Source organism: Aythya ferina (assembly GCF_964211825.1).
Source record: "Aythya ferina genome assembly, chromosome: 12".
Classification (NCBI taxonomy): domain Eukaryota; kingdom Metazoa; phylum Chordata; class Aves; order Anseriformes; family Anatidae; genus Aythya; species Aythya ferina.
In genome coordinates, this window is record NC_140308.1 from 11,134,286 (window position 1) to 11,152,214 (window position 17,929).

Here is a 17,929-nt window from a genome sequence, read left to right on the forward strand (position 1 = left end):
TAGCAGGCTGCTCTCCAGCCTTCCAACCCGCAGAAAACTGGCTGCATTTTTTTTTTTTCCACACATCCCCATACCTCTTTTCCACCTCTCAGCTGTGTCCCCGAGAGTCAAAAATCTCTGAGCTTCTCCTCGAGGTCTCTTCAGCAGGTATGAAGTTTGCATTAGTGTGAGAAGGGAAAATCTCTTACTGTACAATACGGATATGCAATATATATTTAAAGTCACTTAACATGGAGCTAGCTGTCACCTTCTGTAACTTCAGGCTGAGGCAAGAGGCCCTGCCGCCAGCACCCCAAGGGGCTCGGCCCAGAGGATGCCCGGCCTCAGTCTCTCCATGCCAAGGGGCTGGGCACCTCTCTGAGTAGCGGGCGGCTTCCCAGGTCCTGGACACCCCCAGAAAGAAAAAGTGGCTACAGGGCACCGGGGTGGGAACCAGCAGGGCCCTCACACATCCTGCTGCAGCCACGGTCCCCACACCACTGGGTCACGGGGATGATTTGGACTCCCTGCTCTCCGGCTGGTCGCTGTTGGAGGGCTTTGGCTTCAGCAAGATGAACCTGTTGAGGAGGTTGGTGTCCGAGCTGGTCTGGGCGCCCGCATACGCCTCCCCTAGGGACGAAGCACAGCGTGGTCTTGCCCAGGGAACGTGCTGGGGCTGGAAGAGCCACAGGTCCCCAGCAGGGCACAGGGAGATGCTCACCAGTGTAGCTGGAGGACTCGGCCATGTTCTGTGAGCCAGTGATGTGGTGCCAGTAGGCGCTGCGGGGCAGCATGGTGGTGGGGGTGCAGGGGTAGGAGAAGTGCTCACTGCCCTTGTTCAGCAGCTGCCGTGGACAAGAGGGGGGTGAGCATAGCAAACAGTGCCCCACGCTCACCCCAGCTGGGCACAAGCTGTCCCAGAGCCACCCTCTCGGGGTGGCTCACCCATTTACAGCAGCCTCGGGGCCGCAGCTCACCCTGACGTTCTTCTCCATCTCCAGCAGGACCCTCTTGTGCTGCTCGGCGATGGCCAACGTGGCGCTGTGCACACGCTGGTAGATCTGCTCGCCCTCTTGCGTCTGGAAGGTGTAGAGGCCCTCGCCGGCATCACACATCCTGTGGGGATGGAACACGGGTCACCACGAGGGCCACCAGCACCTACCAGGGCCAACCCACCCAGCTGAAGCCTCACTGGAGCCCCGGGACCAGAGCCCCCTGCTGCCACTGGGGCTGGTTTCACACAACCCCAGAGCCATCCAGTGAAGGGAGCAAAACTGTACTGCAGCCAAAGCAGGGAGATGATTAAAAAAGCTGCCCCAGCGGCACAGTCCAGCTTCCTGTGCCTCCAGTGCTGTCCTCTCTGTGCCCCTAGAACATCTGGCTTGGTGTGGCCATGTGCTGAGCTGGAACTAGGTGAAGCCCCAAACCTCCCCAGTGGAGCTGGGCTGGAGCACAGCCCCCCAGCACCTCCTGGGGATGACGGGTGCCCCTGGGTGCCCTTCCTGGGAAAGCAGCAGCCGCCCCCTCCCCTGTGCCCCAGGAGAGTCCAGGCTGGTGAGTCAGCGGAAGCCAAGGGCTGGGATGAACGGGAAGATCATGTTTCTTCTTCTCAAGAGCCAGTAATTAGCAGGAAAGTTCCTAATATAGCCAGGCCTGACTGGAGCCAAAGCCTCCCTATGGCAGGAGCCTGGCTCCTGGAGGGCTGGGCGTGTGGGTGGCCCCAGGAAGGGACAGCAACTGCCCTGGGGCCATGGGGCAGAAACCCTCACCCTGGTGTCTGCCCTGCCTCGGGGCAACAGGAGCAGTGGTGCCACAGCACCTGGCAATACAGTGCCCATGCTAGTCCCTGTCCTCGTGAGGGCCGTGTCTCACCGTCCTGCCTCGAAGGTGAAGCGCGTGGCATCACGGCCGTAGCGGCGCAGGGAGCAGAGGGGCCAGGACACCAGCTTCACCCGAGGGTTGTGCATGTCCCAGAGGTAGATGTTTTCGTGGGTAATCTGCAGCTTGCATTCGCCATAAACATCCAGGTTGGGGCAGGGGAGGAGGAACACGTTGAACCGGTCTGGGGGGCAAAAAAAAAAAAAAAAGAAAAGAAAAGAAAAAAGAAAAAGATCTAAGCAGGGCTATAGTGGGGCTGAGCCAAGCAGGTGCCCTTCCACCTGCACTCACCCGTCTGCTCGCACTGCACGCCGGGCGCCAGCAGGTCAGGCTCCCCCAGGCTGATGTCGTTCAGGTGGGCGCCCAGGCACTCCACCGACAGCACCTTGTACCACTCCTCCGCCTCCAGCTCTGCAAGGCACGTGGCAGCTCAGGGCTCTCACCGGGCCCAGCAAAAAGGGGCCACATGAGTCCAGCCCAGCCCGGCCCACGGGGTGCCCCCATACCCGAATCACAGGTGAAAGTCCGGGCCGAGTCATCAGTGAAGACGATGGCCACTGCCTGCCTCTTGGTCTCCTTGGGCAGACGGGTGATGCACTTGACATTGCTGATCTCGGTGACCTGGGGGGGGAAATGGGGAGGGAGTATCACTGGAGGCTGTGTCCACGCCTGGCTGCGTCCCCCTGCGGGTCCCCTCCATGCACCAGCACGCCTCGGCCGTGGCCCCTCACCTTGGGGCAGCCCCGCAGACACGCTGACTTCTCATCTGGGTACTTCTCCAGGCGCTGGGGCCCTTTGCTGGAGGATTTGCGGAAGACCAGCCAGCACCGCCGGTAGATCTGTGGACAGAAAGCACCCGAAGTGGGGCTCAGCACCACACAGCACTGCCGCTTCTGGGCGTCCCCCTCTCCAGTGTTAATTTGCTTTTTCCCCACCAACGATTGCAAGCAGAATCCCTGGGGTTCAGGCAAGGCTCTCCATCCCTCAGCTTCCCCATCCCCAGGGGGTCCCAGATGTGTGGGAAGCCCACGGGGCCGCCGACCCTTCTGCCTCATCCCATCTGAGCTGCACCAGGGATGGGGGGGGACACCGGGGGCTGGGCATCCTGGGTCTCCCTTCTTGGGGCCCCTCGAGGCCCCCACCCTACCGGCTGTAATTGCAGCTTAATTAGCAAATACAGGAGAGGTCCCCAAGGCCAGGCTGCCCGGCCCCATCCTGGCATCTCCCCCTTCCCCTCTCCCCCCAGCCCCAGCCTGGGAGCGTGGCAGGGCCGTCCCCCACCCCCACCCACCCGCTCCGTCTTTGTTCTCCCTAATTAGCGTGCAATTACCCGGCATGCTCGCTGCTCTCGGTTCCCAGTGATGGAGGCGGGGGCCCGGTCCCGCTCCCCATAGGGGCACCCCCTTTGCAGCTGGGGTGCACCCCCACCCAGAGCCCACAGCCCAGCCAACGGGGACAACGAGCGGAGGGAAACTGAGGCACGGCGCTCAGCGGGGGGACTCGGGTAACAAGTGCCCCCAGCTGCCTGCCCCCCTTGCCCCGCATGCGGCCCCAACACGCTGCTTTTTCAGCCAAAAGGCCCCAAAGGCTGGGGGCATGGGCTGCCACAAGAGCCAACGCGGTTGTGCCCCCAGCCACAACACCTCTCGTGGCAGCCAGCAGACGCGGAGCATCCCCCTGCCCGCCCGTGTGCTGCCCCCCCGGCCTCCCCCCAGCCCCACTCACCCCCAGCTTTCTGCTCTTCATCCTCACATAGCCTTGCTTGATGATGTCATTAAAATTCGTAGCCATAGCGAAGCCTGGCGGTGGGGGGGGCCCTGCCGAGGGGAGGCTGCTGCCTTCGCCACCTCTCCTCACCACCTCCTCTTCCTCCGTTCACCTGCACTCCCCCCCACCGGCCGCTGTTTCACCGCCTCCTCCACCCCAGCTTTGTCCTAGCGTTGTCCCCCATCTTCTCCCCGGCGCGGGATCCTATCTTGGCACCGGCTGGAAAATAAAAATGACACATAGACAGGAGATGGTGACATCTTCCTCTGTCTCTCCTCCTCCTCCTCCCTTCGCTGGCTGAACCATTGCGGTGGAACAGTCCGGCATTAACCCCTGCCAGCACAGCAGCACCAAGCCCGCTCACCCCAGCACACACATGGCGAGGGGGTTCCCCACCTCGGGCCATGCCTCCCCGCCTTGCTCAGCACCTGCACAGCTCCTTTGCTCTTTGTATCCCTCCCCAACACAGAAGACACTTGCTGCAGCAGTGCCAGGGGCCACAGGACAGGGCTCCCCCTGCACTGCTGGGCGCGTGTGGCAGACCTCGCCCGCAGGTCTCCATTACCTCCTGCGCTTCATCTCCTTCCTCCCAGGCTGCTAAGTCTGACAGCAAAATGGCCCAGGCTACCAGTGCTGACATCAGTAGGGTTCAGTGTTAACAACCTCTTGCCAGGAGCTGGAAAAATGTAAAGAGTAGAGCCAAGCCCTGTCCTGCACCCCACCCCTCCCTGGCCGAGGAACAGTGTCCCAGAGGACACCGTGGTGTCCAGCCCCTACCACCACCAGGAATCAGGGCCACATAAGACCTACTGCTCACCCGCAGGCTCCTCTGCCCTCTCAGCACGTCCCCACCCTCAAAGAGGGGCATGGGGCCAGGACAGAGTCATTCACCCACTGTACTGCCTCATTCACAAGCTCCAGAGCACTGAGTGATGCCGGCCCAGCTCCGCCTTTGACAGTGGTGCTGTGCCAGCCCATCGCCCCCCCGGCCCTCCCCCTGCTTCTCCCTCCTCTGCCCACGCCAGACAGCATCCCCGATGCCCCCCTGTCCAGCCCTGGCCCGGCCAGGAGAGCCCTAGCTCACCCGCCTCCACAGGGTTGTTTATCCTTTCGGAAAGATGCTTCCCCTGCATTTATTTTATTTATTTATTTATTTTAATCCCCAGAGTCCTACACAATTATCTTAAATGTCAGCATCTGCGAGTCTGTGGCTTTGACCCCACACAGTGCTCCAACCCCGAGCAGTCTGCAGGAGGCCCCAGCCAGCTCAGCTCTGCCCTGGGATGTCTCAGCCATAGTGCTGGTTGCCAAAGGGGCTGCGTGCTCCTGCCCCAGCCCCGAGACCCCATCCCAAAGCCAGCTCTTGAGGCCATCCCACCTGGAGGCGTGCACATCCCCGTGGTGCCTCAAGCTCCCCTAGCACCGCCACTCTGCACCCGCCCCACCAGAGCCTCTCGCAACGAGTCCTGGAGCCTCAGCAGTAAATAATTAATGCAATTCAAAGCGAGATGAAAAACCAACATGATTACTCAGAAGCCAAACAGCACCAGCTCCAGCAAAGGCGGAAGAGGTGCTGGGACTCGCCTGCCACCCATTTCCCACCACCCTGGTGGGAGAGGGCCTGCAGCATCACAGCTCGTCCAGGCACACCAACAGAGCAGGGACACCAGCTGCATCCCCGTGGACACCTCAACCTCACCGCAGTGCCCATCAGTCTGATGGCCAAAACTGAGGGTCATTGAAAGCTGAGCCTGAGCTGCTTGCCAGGGCACGTAGCCCCAGCGGCTCTGCCATGCAGCTGGGGCAGCCAAACCCAGCTCATGCTGCCCAAGCATCCTGGTACAGCCCTCCCGCACCAGCCCCCAGCAGGACAGTGCCCCAAAGGTTGACAGCATCCACATCCCTGGTGCTGCTGTGGCCACCACCCTGCAGGATGGGACAGCACAGAGTCAGCTGTGGCTCCAGCTCTGTCTCAGCACAGAGCACTGGGGATGGGCAGATGTGGGTCCCCTCACTGCTGGGAAGGGGCTGGGAGTGCCCCAACCCCACACCAATGGCCACTGCTGGGGTCCTGTGAGGCCACCATTGCTCCTGCTTTCTGCAAGCCCTGGGCTTGCCCAGGGAGGAGGGAAGGAGGCTGGAGAAGGACGTCACCACACAGCTGGGCCACTGCCTCCTGCCAGTGCCTGCAGCGATGCCCGCACGGTGTCACAGGTCAGGCAGCCAGCATGTGCCAAATCCAGAGCGCTGGAGGCACGGCTGGCCTCAGAGGCCATGCTGGCTGGAAGGTCCTTGGCACCAGCTCCATGGAGCTGCATTATCCCTTTCCCAGATGGAAAAATCCCCGAAGGAACGCAGTAACCTAGGAAACAGCCTGCTGGTGGAGGAACGGGCATTCCCGGGGATGCTCGGGAGCGAAGCTCTGCACCAGAGACACCCCACACCCAGAGCTCCCCTCATCCCCAGGACCCTGCACCACCAGGGACAGTCCTGGAGGTCCGCGTGCAGCCGGGAGAGGCAGCTCCAGCCAGCACTGCTGCCCTCATGGCCTGCTTGGGTGACCCCAGGATAGCTCCCCCGGGCTGCCCACGAGGAGCCCAGTCCCATAGGGACCCACCCCGAGTGGCTGTAGCAGTGGGGACCGCGGGAGCACCCTGGGACCCTCCCGATGCAGGACAGGACCAGCGCTCACCCCCGCGGGGAGCATCGCACCCCACGGGCACTACAGCAGAGCCGAGCGCCTCCTGCCCCTGCAACCCCACCACCCCACCGAGCACCCCCACACCGGGGCACCCCCAGACCTCCACCACCCCGGCACCGCACCCGGCCGTGCCAACCCCCTCCGGGGCCCCGGTGACCGCACCCGAGCCGCTCTGCGGGGCTCTCACCCCCGGCCTTACCCGGCCCCAGCGCTGCAGCCTCCGGCCCCGGAGGCTCGGACGGCCCCGGCGTCCAGCGCGGCGGCGGCGCGGCGAGACGGGGAGCCGGGGGGAAGGCGAGGGGGGGCCGGGATCCGTGCGGCCCCCGCCCCGCCCCGAGCCCCGCCCCGGCCCCGCTCCCGGCCCGCCCCGGCCGCCTCCGAGCCGCCCGGCGCCGCCCGGCCACCATTCGGCTTCAGAGTGAACGCCCCGCGGCTCCCTGCCTGTCCCCGGGCGCAGGGAGGCTTTGGGTGGATGGGGCTGCGTCCCGGTCCCCTCTCTGCACCTCGTGTCGCCGCCTGCTGCATCCCAAAAAGTGCTGCTGGGCACCAGCGGGACCCCTGAAACCACCCCGCGGGTGCCTGCACCCCCCCACACACGCTGTTGGCCCATAAAAAAAGTACTGCTCAGTGGAAATGAAGAGCATTAAAAAGAAAAAAAAAAGGCACCAAAAAGAGCCATGCTTTTAGCCAATCAATTAAAAAGCGGAGCGAGGGGATTAGCTCACTGAAAGATCAATTTTTAATGAGATTCTGTCTGAGCTCCTCCAAAGCCCTAGTGGCGCCCTGGGCTGGCAGGCGGGTACTGGGATGCAGAGCTGTGATCACAACCCAAGGGCCAGCACCTCTGCACCCATGGGTAAGCACCCCGGGGCCACCAGAGCAGTCGCAGACCACATCCCACGTGCAGCTTGCTGAGGAACATCATCCCCCAGGTGCTGCCTGCGGCGTGGCAGCCGCGCGTACCTTTGTCCCTCCACCCTCGAGCCCGCAGCAGGGCCCTGAGCCTGCCAGCAAGGAGCTGTGGAGATAGATCAGCAGCCCAAGACACCAACAGAGCCTGGGCCCCTCTGGGCTCTGTATTTATAATAAAAAATCATATACAAATACATACATACATATTATATATATATATATATATATATATAAAATTGGGCAGGAGAGCCTGACTGGCTGCAGGGCCCTGGGTCACCCCACTCAGCACAGTGCCCCTCTCCACCCCAGGTTTCCTCCTCCTGGTCTGCTTGGTTGTTGCTTAGTTTTGCACCCACATCTCTTCCAGGGGGAGCTGGCAGCCAAGGGGCATCAGATACTGTCCGAGAAGTGAAGGCAGCAGGCTCAGGACATCCCCAGGCAAGAATCTTCCTGCTGCTCTGTTCCTCAGTTCCCCCATCCATATTGGGGTCATAGCACAGGTGATGTGGGTGCAAGGTGGTGTGAGATGAGCCTGGTGGTGACAGGCACTTGTTGGCAGGGAACCACCACAGGACGTGCCCATGGCAGTGGTGGCTGAGGTGCTGCCCCAGCCCCAGGCACTAGGGCACTTGTATCTGCAGGTCCTCATCTTCATCAGGGTCGCTGGTGCCATCCCCGGGGTCATCGGGGCCGAAGCGGGTGCTGCGCATCTTGCCGAAGAGCGGTGTGCTCTGCTGCCGCCGCAGCCTGCGGAGGGAGAGATGCCAGGGCTGGCAGCAGGGCAAAGCCCCTGCCTCATCCCACCCACCCCCCCCAACTCATGGGGCACCCACCGAGTCTGGGAACTTGCACCCAAACCAAAGAGGCACCCTCACATCCCCAGGGGATGTGCCTCAGTTTCCCCATCTGCAAACCCAGCAGCTTCTTCCCACTTCTCCCACGGAGCAGCCCCAAAGTGCTGATGTGGAGCTAAATCACAGGGAGCAGGGGGGGCTCAGCATTGTAATGGCCCAGTCAACAGGAAGCTCAGTGTCTTTAGCTCCTCATTCGCTCCTGCATTAAAATTCATCAGCGAAGATTTATGGGGCAAATCTGAAATCAAGGGCCCAGGACTGTGAAGGCACAGCTCTCCCACTGTTCCCTGGTTGTTTGCTGCATTTTACTGGAAAGCATGAATTATTCAGGGTGAGCGTGCTGGAGGGGCAGGGAGGGGGGAAGATGAAGCTTCCATTATTCCTCTATGATTTAATGAAGATGTCCCAATAAAATAAAGGAAGATTATAAAAACAAACTCCCCAAGTACCTCCCAGAGATGTTTTGGAGCAGAATTGATCTCTCTCATGGCCATTTTATCTCTTTATTGCTGGAGAAGCAAAGTGAGCCCAGTGAAAAGGTTTTAAGAGCAATAAAACCTGAGGCCTTTCCAGTAGCTGCTGGCTCCCTGTGCCTGCATTGCTGCTCCTCCTCAGGCTCAGGTCTGCCCAGGGCAGCCTGTGCCACCCAGGGACAGGGATGGAGGTGCCCCAGCAGTTGCTCAGGATCAGAGCCAGGCAGGGGCCAGAATGCAGTACAGGTCTGCAGAAACCTTCAGTCTTGAGCTCTGTGATTTGTGCTGTTGAATGTCTCAGGTGGGACGATCCCAGATGGGGACAGAGGTGCTCTCCATTAGGACAAAAGGCCTGAGCACCCTGACACCTCTCCAGCTCTGGGGACATCGCTGCTGGCTGGTCCCAGCACCTTCCCCTCACCTCCAGCCAAGGAGCCCAGGACAGAGAATGCAGCCTAGGCTCAGTTCCTGCTTCCCCAGCCCTGCTTGTGCTGCCCTCACCCTGGGCATCATCAGGTGAAATCCCAGTGAAGCCAGGCTGCACTGGTCTGCAGGCAGCCTCATGCTGGTTTAAGTGGGAGGGGAAGGTCACCCAGTTTCCACCGGCACAAACGCTGCTCCAAGGATGTGCTGGGAGCAGTGTGTCCCTGCAGCCACAGGTCAGACAATGCTTGAAGGTGCTGGCAGAGGGACAGCAGCTGCAGGGAGCACACCAGCCCACCCTTGTGTCCTCCTCAGCCCGTCACACCCTCTGACCCTGCTCACCGGGACTGCAGGTGCTCCAGCTGCACCTGGAAGCTCTCGCTCTGCTCCGTCTGTTCGTCCAGCGACCTCTGCAGCTTCCGTGCCTGGTTGTGGGCCTCATCCAGCTGCGGGAGGGGATGAGGACAAGGATGGGGCTGTCTGCAGCCACGGAACAAGCAGAGCCACCCCCTCCCCAGGGTATGCCGCCCACGGGGGCTCACCTCATCCTCAGCTTGGGCCAGCTCCTTCTTCAGCTCCTCCACCCTCAGGCGCAGCTTCTTCACCTCGCCCTCGTGTTGTTCCACGCGGCGGTTGGCATGGGCCAGTTCCGCCATCTTCTCCTGGTACTGCTTCTTCAGCTTGGTGTGGATGTGTTTCAGGTCGGCCAGCTCCTGCAGCAGAAGGGGGCTGAGCATGGCTGCTTTGCGGGTACCCCCCCAGCAGCCCCTCTCCCTCCCTGGGGACCTCTCCCACCACCCCCCACAATGGGGCAGCAGTAACAGAACAGAGACAGGGTCACTGCTGCCCCCTAAATGAGGGGTGAAGGCAGAGTTTGGGAGGAGGATGAACCACCTCTGAAGTGACAGGGGCACGCAGGGACCCAGGGCTCCCATGGAGGGAGCAGCACAGGGCTGGGGAGGCCCGGGTGGGATTGCCCCTCACACCTTGTTCTTTTCGAAGAGCTCGGCCTGGATGGTTTTGAGGTCAGTGTCCAGGGCGCTGGCTGTCTGGCGCCGCTTGCGAGCCAGCACCTCCTCCAGGTCCTCGATCTGTGCCCGCAGCTTCTTGTTCTCCCGCTCCAGGTTGAGCTTCTCGGTCTCCAGCCGCTCCCGCCGGCCCCACTCAGCCGCGTTCTCTGCCTGCAGCCGCTCCATCTGGACAGGGGACATGCGGTAGCCCAGGGGGAGCAGAGGTTCCCTGCTCCTCCATACCCTCTCCTCTCTCACTGGAGTGCCCCAGCTGCCCCCCACCGCCCAGCCTCACCTCCATGCGCAGCTCCGCCAGCTTCTTGTCCATGCTGGAGCGAGCACCCAGTTCATCCTCCAGGTCTTCCGAGATGCGTCCCAGCTCATCCTGGTGGATCTCCTTGAGGATGTTCAGCTGCACGGGGGATACAGCACCTGAAGCAGGCAGTGACCACCCACCCACCCCAAGTTGAGCTCCCACTGCCCTGTCCTGTCTCCACAGCCCCCTCTAGGCTGGGCGGATGTGTCCCCCTTGGCCACTCCACAGCTGCCACCTCTAGCAAGGCCTGGAGTCTCCAGACCTCTGGGGAAGGACCAGAATAGCTGGATCAATGGCACTACAACAGGGACATGCCCCCCCCCCCCCGGCCTCTGGATATCTCACTCACCTGCTTCATCACCTCCTGCTTGTTCTTGTTGAGCTCCTCATACTTGATCTTCCACTGGCTGAGCTCGCCCTCCAGCTTCTCGATGTTCTTGCTGAGCGCCAGCTTGTCCCTGTGGAGAGGCAGCCCCAGTGAGGGCTGGCAGGACCTCGTGGTCCATCTCCTCTCAGTGGAGACGGCTGCCAGCCAGGCTTGGATGGCATCCCAGAAGCCTGAAGCCCCAAGCACTCACTCCCGCTCCTTGAGCAGCACTTTCTGGGACTCGTCCAGCCTCAGCTTCAGGGCAGTGATTTTGGTGGCATCCTCCTCAATGACGCTGACGTCCTCCCAGAGCAGACGGCTCCGCTCCTGGCGGGAGAAGGAGGCCCGTGTGCCTGGGGCACCCCGCTGCTCCCAGCTCTCAGCACCCTCCTGCTTGCTCTTCAGGATGTTCTCCACCAGCTCCAGCTCCTGTAGTGCCACAGCCAGCCCAGCACAGGGAGGAAGGAGTCATGAGCAGGAAGCCAAGGCCTTCCCCAATGAGGGTGCAGCCCTGGCTCCCCATGCACCAGGGATGCCAGCCACTGCTCTACAGTGTGTGATAACCATCAACATCCCCAGCTCCCGCTCCATATCCTTCCCTCCTGGGCCCCCTTTCTGGACAGCCCAGCCCCATCAAGGCTGATGAGGATGCCCCTGTGCATCTTCGCACTTTCACACCTGCCACACTTTCTGCCTCCAACCTCTGCACCTTGCTCCGTGTTCTGTGCTATATTAGGGAGGGGTAGTACTGACTTATTACACCAATCTGACTGTGACCACCACGCCATGGAGGTCTTTAACCAGGCTCCAGGAGCGCACAGCAAGTCAGCTTGCTGCAGAAAACCCCCTCAATGTTTGCTTGCTTGTGCTTTTTGCACATCCACAAAATCCATGGGTGGGTGTGTACAGCGCTGCAGCCTGGTCACTATCAAAGCCCTGCTTGCTCCTGGGGCTGGTGAAGAGGGAGCCAACACTGTTGACAGCAAGACCTCCCAGAGACAAGAGCTGCTCCTGGTCTCAGGAAATACCCGTGGACGAAATCACAGCTGGGATTGCAAGAGGCTGCGGGTTTGTCCCCATCACTGCGGGGCTGCTGTCAGGGGAGCTGCAGGGACGTGCCCACGAGGGATGGGTCACCCCCATCCTCCTTTCCCTCCTCAAATCACTTTTTTTTTCCCCCAGCAATCTGTTTTCCAGCAACATGATGTCCTCAGGAGCCAAGTAGAGAGTCCATGCTGACTGTTTCTGCTTACCATGGGGTGTTTGGGATGCAGGGGCTGTGTGCTGAGACCCCTGGTGAGGCTGTACGGTGGTTGCACAGGAAGCCAGGGGAGGCTGCTGAGCCGCAAGCAAACAAGGTTTTCTGGCAAAGCTGTACCAAACTCACCCCTGCTACAGATGCTGTGGCCTCCAGCAGTGCAGCACGATGATGTTTACTTTTCCTGCTTAAAAATGTGCAAACTGATTCCTTTGAGTTCTTACACCAGAAATTTCCTGGTTTCAGTGCAGAATAAGGCTTACAGCCATTAAGTGTAACCTCAATCCACTGCAGAACACGGGGCAGTCCCCTGGACAGCCTGTGCCTGCTACACACATACACCAGCTACCACAGCACAATTATCCATGCCTATTTGTTAGTTTATTCTCAGATTTCACCCTTGGCAGCCATGCAGTCAGATGTACTGAACCATCACGATACAGTTTCCCAAGGTACCACCGCTGCTCTATCTATCAGGGCAGCCATTTAATCACAGAAGTCTATCGGGCTGATAATGCATGACTTCGCCTTGGTGAAGCCACGCTGACTGCTCCTGGAGGTTTTCCTGTCCTCCATGTACCTGGAAATGGTTTCCAGAATTAGCTATTCCATCACTCTTGTCCCAGCAGCCAGATTCAATTCTACTTAGGCTCTAGCTTTCCTAATTTCATCCCTGGAGGCTCAGTATTCAATGTCTCTGTATTCCTACATGGCTACCCATCCTTGTTTCCATCCTCTCTATGCCTCCTTTCTTTGTGTTTGAGTTTGACCAGGAGCTTCTTTTTCATCCATGCAGGCCTCCTGGCTTTTTTGTCTGACTTCTTCTTTGTTGAGATGCATTGCCTCTGAGCTTGGAGGAGGTGGTCTTTGAATATTAACCAGCTTCCTCGGACTCCTCTTCCCTCCAGGGTTTTATTCCACACTACTCCACTAAGGAGATCCCTGAAAAGGCCATAGTCTGCTTTCCTCAAGTCTTGGGTAGTGAGCTTGCCATTTGTCTTCCTCACTGCCCTAAGGAGCCTGAAATCCAACATCTGATAGTCCCTGCAGCCAAGGCTGCCTTTTACCTTTATGCCCCCAACAACTTGGTGAGCATGAGGTCCAGCAGCCCACCTCTCCTCATGGGCTCTTCTATCACTTGGAGAAGGAAGCTCTCATCAACGCATTCCAGGAGCTTCCTCGATTGCTTATGTCCTGGTGTCTTGTCCCTCCAACAGATCTGAGGGTGGTTAAAGTCCCCCATAAGGTCCAGGGCCTGCAAATGTAATGCTGCTTCTTCTCTGTCTGTAGAGGGCCTCATCTGCTCGTTCTGCCCGGTGCGGTGGCGTGCAGCAGACACCCACTACAGGGTCACCTATACCTCCTTTACCTCTCGTCTCTTTAATCCTAAATCAGAAGTCCAGAAATTCCCAAGCAGAGCTTCATGTGCTCCAGCTGCTCTCCCACACGGAGGCTTTCAGCCCCTCCTCATCTTCCCAGCCAGTCCTTCCTGAACAGCCTGCATCCCTCCACTGCCACACTCGTTATGGGAGTAATCCCACCACGTCTCTATGATCCCAACAAGACAATAACCCTGCATTTGCACAAACATCTCCAGCTCATCTTCTTTATTCTTCATCCTGCGTGCATTAGCATACGGGCACCTAAGAAAGGTACCCTGGCATGTTGAGTTCCTAGAAAGGGATTAGGGGATTTTTCTACAATGGTGCCTAGGAGGATCTTCTTTGCTTACAAGGACCCTGTCCATCTGCTGACACTCCCCCACCTCACCGCTCCCAGGGGCTCAGTCCCCAGCCTGCTCTGCTCTCAGCAGCACCACCCCACCTGGGAGAGTTCTGCTGCATGGCACCACACCATCCAACCCCACTGTCTGCAGGACCCCCCTCCCATCCCCAGCTCCTGCAATGCCTCCCTTTTCCCAATTCTCAGGATTTCCCCCATTGCTTCCCCCCTGGCCCCAGCAGGGGCAGCGCCTGCAGCTTCACCTTGGCTTTGTGAGGCGCCTCGGCCCCCACATCACGCACGGGCTCCCGTTCGGTGTCGGCCTCACCATCCCCATTGGTGTCGGCGTCAGGGCTGTGGTCCCGGCCACGGAGGCGTGCCAGCTGCCGGCCCAGCTGCTGGCGCTCCTGCAGCCCTTCCTGGCGCTCGCGGCGCAAGCTGGCCAGCTCCTTGGTGAGGGCCTCCAGGCGGTGCCGCAGCTGCCGCACCTCCTCGCGCGCCCGGTTGCGCTCAGCCCGCACCTTGCTCCACTTCTCCCGCCAGTTGGCCGTGCAGTCTGACCACCACCGCATCGTCTTCTCCATCTGGGCTGCCCGTGCCCGTGCCTCCTCCAGCTCCCGCAGACGCAGCTCTTCCCGGCCCTCCCAGTCCCCCTCCAGCAGGGCTGGCGGGGGTCCGGGTGAGGGCGTCCCACTGGGTGGCGAGGGGGGAGACGGGGCAGGGGCCAGCTCGCTCCCGCTGCCCCGCTCGGGGCCCAGCAGGGCCAGCAGCGAGCCCCCGTGGAGCTGGGGTGAGCCGGCCAGGCGCGAGGCCCCGCTCTGGCTCATGGCAGACCTCCCTGGTGTGGGCCCTAGGGCAGTCGCATCACCTTTGCCGTTGCTGTCGGGGTGTCCCCTCCGACGTGGGGGCCTGCGGGAAAGAGGAGGTGTCAGGAGAGGCTGGAGAGGGAAGAGCTGAAATGCTCAGGTGGAAGGGGATGGCATGGCCTATGTGGTGGCATAGGGACAGCCACCACCTACCTCCTGGGATCATCCTGAGAGGCATCCCCTGGCCCCAGACACTGGCATATGGCTCATTTTGGGAGGTGGCACACTAAGCTTTGAGATCTCCAGTGAGGTCCCTAGCAAGGACCCAAGCAAGGAGCCTGGTGACATTCCCCAGTGAGGTCCCCAAGAAGGCATCCAGCAAGGACCCAAGGGATGTGACCAGAAGAGTCCCCATTGAGGACCCCGGTGGCATCCTTAGAGAAATTCCTGGTGATGACCTCAGCAAGGACCCAAGTAATGACCCCAGCAGGGTCCCCAGCGTGTCGTGTCCCCAGCAAGGACTGCAGCTCACCACCCAGCCACTGGCACCTTATCTTGGCTTGGCTCCACAGCTCACACTCGCCAAGTGCCCAGTGCGTGACAGGGATGCACATGGGGCAGGAGGTGGTTCTGCCACCCTGAGTTGCTTTCGAGGGGGGTAGAGGGCAGATGGGACCCCCATGCCATCACCCCCTTCAGGTGCCAACAACAATGGTTGGGGCAGGATGGGGTCAGAAATTTCACTGCAGGGGCATGGAGGCAAGGCCAGCTGCCCTCCTGTCCCACACGGCACCCACCCCAGGGCTTGTCCTGCCCATCCTGGGCAGCTGCAGGACCCGTTCCTGCAACACACCAGAGTTCAAGCCCCCTCAGAGTTACCGGGGGAGCAGGGCTGGCCAAATCACAGGGCCCAGCTGCAGCCCCGACAGCTCCTGCAAAGGGTAAAGGTGCCAGCAGGATGGAGGATGGCAGGAGCAGCTGTTGGAAGCACACTCCAGCTTGAAACCAGAGAGCCTGTGGAGTGCCAGCACTGCAGAGTGCATCCTCCCCACCACCACAGGGCCAGGCTGGGCTCTGCCAGCTCACCTCAGCTCTGAAGGCAGGAGGATGAGCGCGGAGGTGGCAGGATGCACTCTGCGCTAATATGGGAACAGCAAGCTCAAGCCAGCTGCCTGCAGCTGTGAAATGACCTCGGTGCAGCAGGGAAGCCCTGGGCTCTGCCAAAAAGGGAAACCAACCCAGGAAACCTCAATGGGAGGTTGCTACACCTCCTAATGGGATAAGTACAGAGGCCAGGGCTAGCCAGCCCGCAGCCTGCCAGTCCATCAGCGTGGAGCCAGACCCAGTGCCGGTCTCAGCACTGCTCCGGGGGTCACCTCCATGCAAACCCCGCTGCTGCCAGGCCTGGGGTGCTGCCGGAGCCCTCGCGTGGATCCAGGAGCCCCCAGTGGGCATGACGTGGGTGCTCCGCGTGCTGCGGCCACCACAGAGGGGGCAAACCCAAGGCTGCCCTGCACCTGTGCGGGCTGCCACGTCCCAGCAGCGGCAGCTCGGGGGTGCTCAGGCAGGGCCCGGGACCCCCGCAGGGCGCGCACCGGGGGGCGCCTCTCGCCGTGCCCACGCCAGGCAGCGACGCCGCGCTCCGACGGCGCTCAGTGAAGCTTCTGAGGAGCCCTGCGGGAGGTGCAGCCGGGGGCTCGACGGCAGAGGCACTCACAGCGCTACCGCACCCCGGGTCCCGCGGCACCGGGGAGCTCCGCGCACCGCGGTCCCGGCGGCACCGGAGCCGCCCCCGCGGGCCCCCCCCGGCCCCGTCCCACCGCGCGCCCCCCGCCGGCCGCCCCGGGCTCCCCGCGGGGGCGGAGCCGCCCGTCCCCCGCGACGCCCCATTGGCCGAGGCCGCTGCCACTCAGCCGCCCGCTGGTGACGCGCCCGGCCCGCGGGAGCCGCCGCATTCCTTCGTGCCCCCCGCCCCGCCCGGCCCGGCCCGGCCCGGCACAGCCCGGTTCGGCTCGGGGCCGCCTGGCTCAGGTCGGCTCGGCTCGGCTCATCCCAGCCCGGCTCAGCCCGTCCCGTCCCGGCCGCCCCGCACCGCCCCGGCCCTGCCCCACCAAACTTTCTTGCAAGTTGTCCGCGCCGCCCCGCCCGGTGCCCGCGCCGCGCCCCCGCCCGGTGCCGCCCGCTCACCGGGGACCGCCGAGCTGCGGGCAGCCCGCGCGGCACGGGGCGCTGCTGGCGGAGTCCGCTGCTCCTCCTCCTCCTCCTCCTCCTCCTCCTCCTCCTCCTCCCGCCGCTCCCCGCCCCCCGCCCCGGGCCAGGCCACGCCACGCTCGCGGCGCTGCGCCGGGGCCGGTGGCGGCGGGACCCGGCTCTGTGCTCGGCCCGCGGCGGGGCTGGGAGTGCACAAGGGCGTGCATAAAGTTTTGCACGAGGTTTTGCACGAAGTTTTGCACAAGGGTTTGCACAAGGGCGTGCACAAGGGTGTGCACGGTTTGCACAAGGGCGCGCTGCCACGCGGGTGTGCTGCACGCGTCAGGACAGTTTTGTGGTACTTTGGGGTTGTTTGGGGGTACTGAGGCGTGCCCAGGGGTGCGCTCGCTTTCGGGGGTCTGCTCGGGAGCGTGCACCCGTGTGGGCGCGTTCACGTGCAAACTTGAGGTCGTGCGTCTGGGGCTGCAGCTGCCAGGCTTGGTCTGAGGGTTTGAGCACTTACAGAGCCATTGGAGATGCAGCATCGGAGGCTGGCTGTGAGAGCAGCTCCCACCCGCCTTCATCCTGGCCCTGTGTGCTCCTGGGGGTGCCACGCCGCTCCAGATCTGCCATTTAGGGGCTCTGGCCAAAGATCACTTGCCCCAGCCTCAACTGCAGAGGTTTTCAGCAGATTCCTCCCTGCTCCGTGGGATATAGTGCTGTGTTTCAGGGCCCTAGCAGTGATGGGATGGCCTGCCATGGGTCCCTGCAGGTGTGCAGGTCCAGGACAGCCACACAGTGCTGTGTGTCCTAGTGCTGGCTCTGCCCTGCTCCAACCAAGCAACAACTCCTCTAACCAAAAGGTTTTGTTCCAAAACATGATAGTAGGAAAGCTTAGAATTGCCATTTGATATGGAGGCTGGCCACTGGAAGGAGGAAGCATGCTTTGCCGGAGCTGATCTCCTCCCCAGGGAAGGCACAAGCACCAGCCCAGCTTTTCACCAGACAGGAAACTCTGGGTGGTTGTGATGCACCCAAAGATGTTCAGGTCCTCCCATCCAGAAGCATTTCACATCACGGTATTCCCCTCCTGGATTGTCTTACCACCGCAACACCATTTTCCCTGGATATATTTCCTTTCCCTGCAGGTTTTCCAGCCAACAGCTCTGAAATGTACGTGGCCCTGAGCACTTGTTTCCCATGGGAAGGGATGCGGTGCTGATGCCCAACACTCCCCCAGGTCAGGTGAGCGGGGAAAATCAAGTTAAAACAA

The 17,929-nt window shown here is 61.4% G+C and overlaps 2 protein-coding genes across 3 annotated transcripts; both read right to left on the reverse strand.

Annotated features, from left to right (window-relative positions):
• Window positions 1-336: 336 nt before the first annotated feature.
• DOK4 (docking protein 4) lies at window positions 337-3,780 on the reverse strand. Of its 2 annotated transcripts, none has more exons than XM_084533848.1 (8): window positions 3,583-3,780; window positions 2,589-2,696; window positions 2,364-2,478; window positions 2,149-2,268; window positions 1,852-2,041; window positions 957-1,095; window positions 701-824; window positions 337-609 (listed from the first exon to the last, which is right to left on the reverse strand). In XM_084533848.1, the coding sequence occupies exons 1-8, from the start codon at window positions 3,646-3,648 to the stop codon at window positions 485-487; spliced, it is 987 nt and encodes a 328-aa protein (XP_084389974.1). In that variant the 5' UTR covers window positions 3,649-3,780; the 3' UTR covers window positions 337-484. The 2 variants fall into 2 exon arrangements, with proteins under 2 accessions (XP_084389974.1, XP_084389975.1); XM_084533849.1 differs by having other exon boundaries at window positions 400-557.
• A 3,598-nt stretch (window positions 3,781-7,378) lies between these two features.
• CCDC102A (coiled-coil domain containing 102A) lies at window positions 7,379-16,744 on the reverse strand. Its single transcript, XM_084533851.1, has 9 exons — window positions 16,654-16,744; window positions 13,924-14,569; window positions 10,892-11,109; window positions 10,663-10,771; window positions 10,293-10,409; window positions 9,974-10,183; window positions 9,530-9,700; window positions 9,330-9,433; window positions 7,379-7,984 (listed from the first exon to the last, which is right to left on the reverse strand). Exons 2-9 carry the CDS (start codon window positions 14,485-14,487, stop codon window positions 7,858-7,860), a joined length of 1,620 nt encoding a protein of 539 aa, XP_084389977.1. The 5' UTR covers window positions 14,488-14,569; window positions 16,654-16,744; the 3' UTR covers window positions 7,379-7,857.
• Between the last annotated feature and the right edge of the window lie 1,185 nt (window positions 16,745-17,929).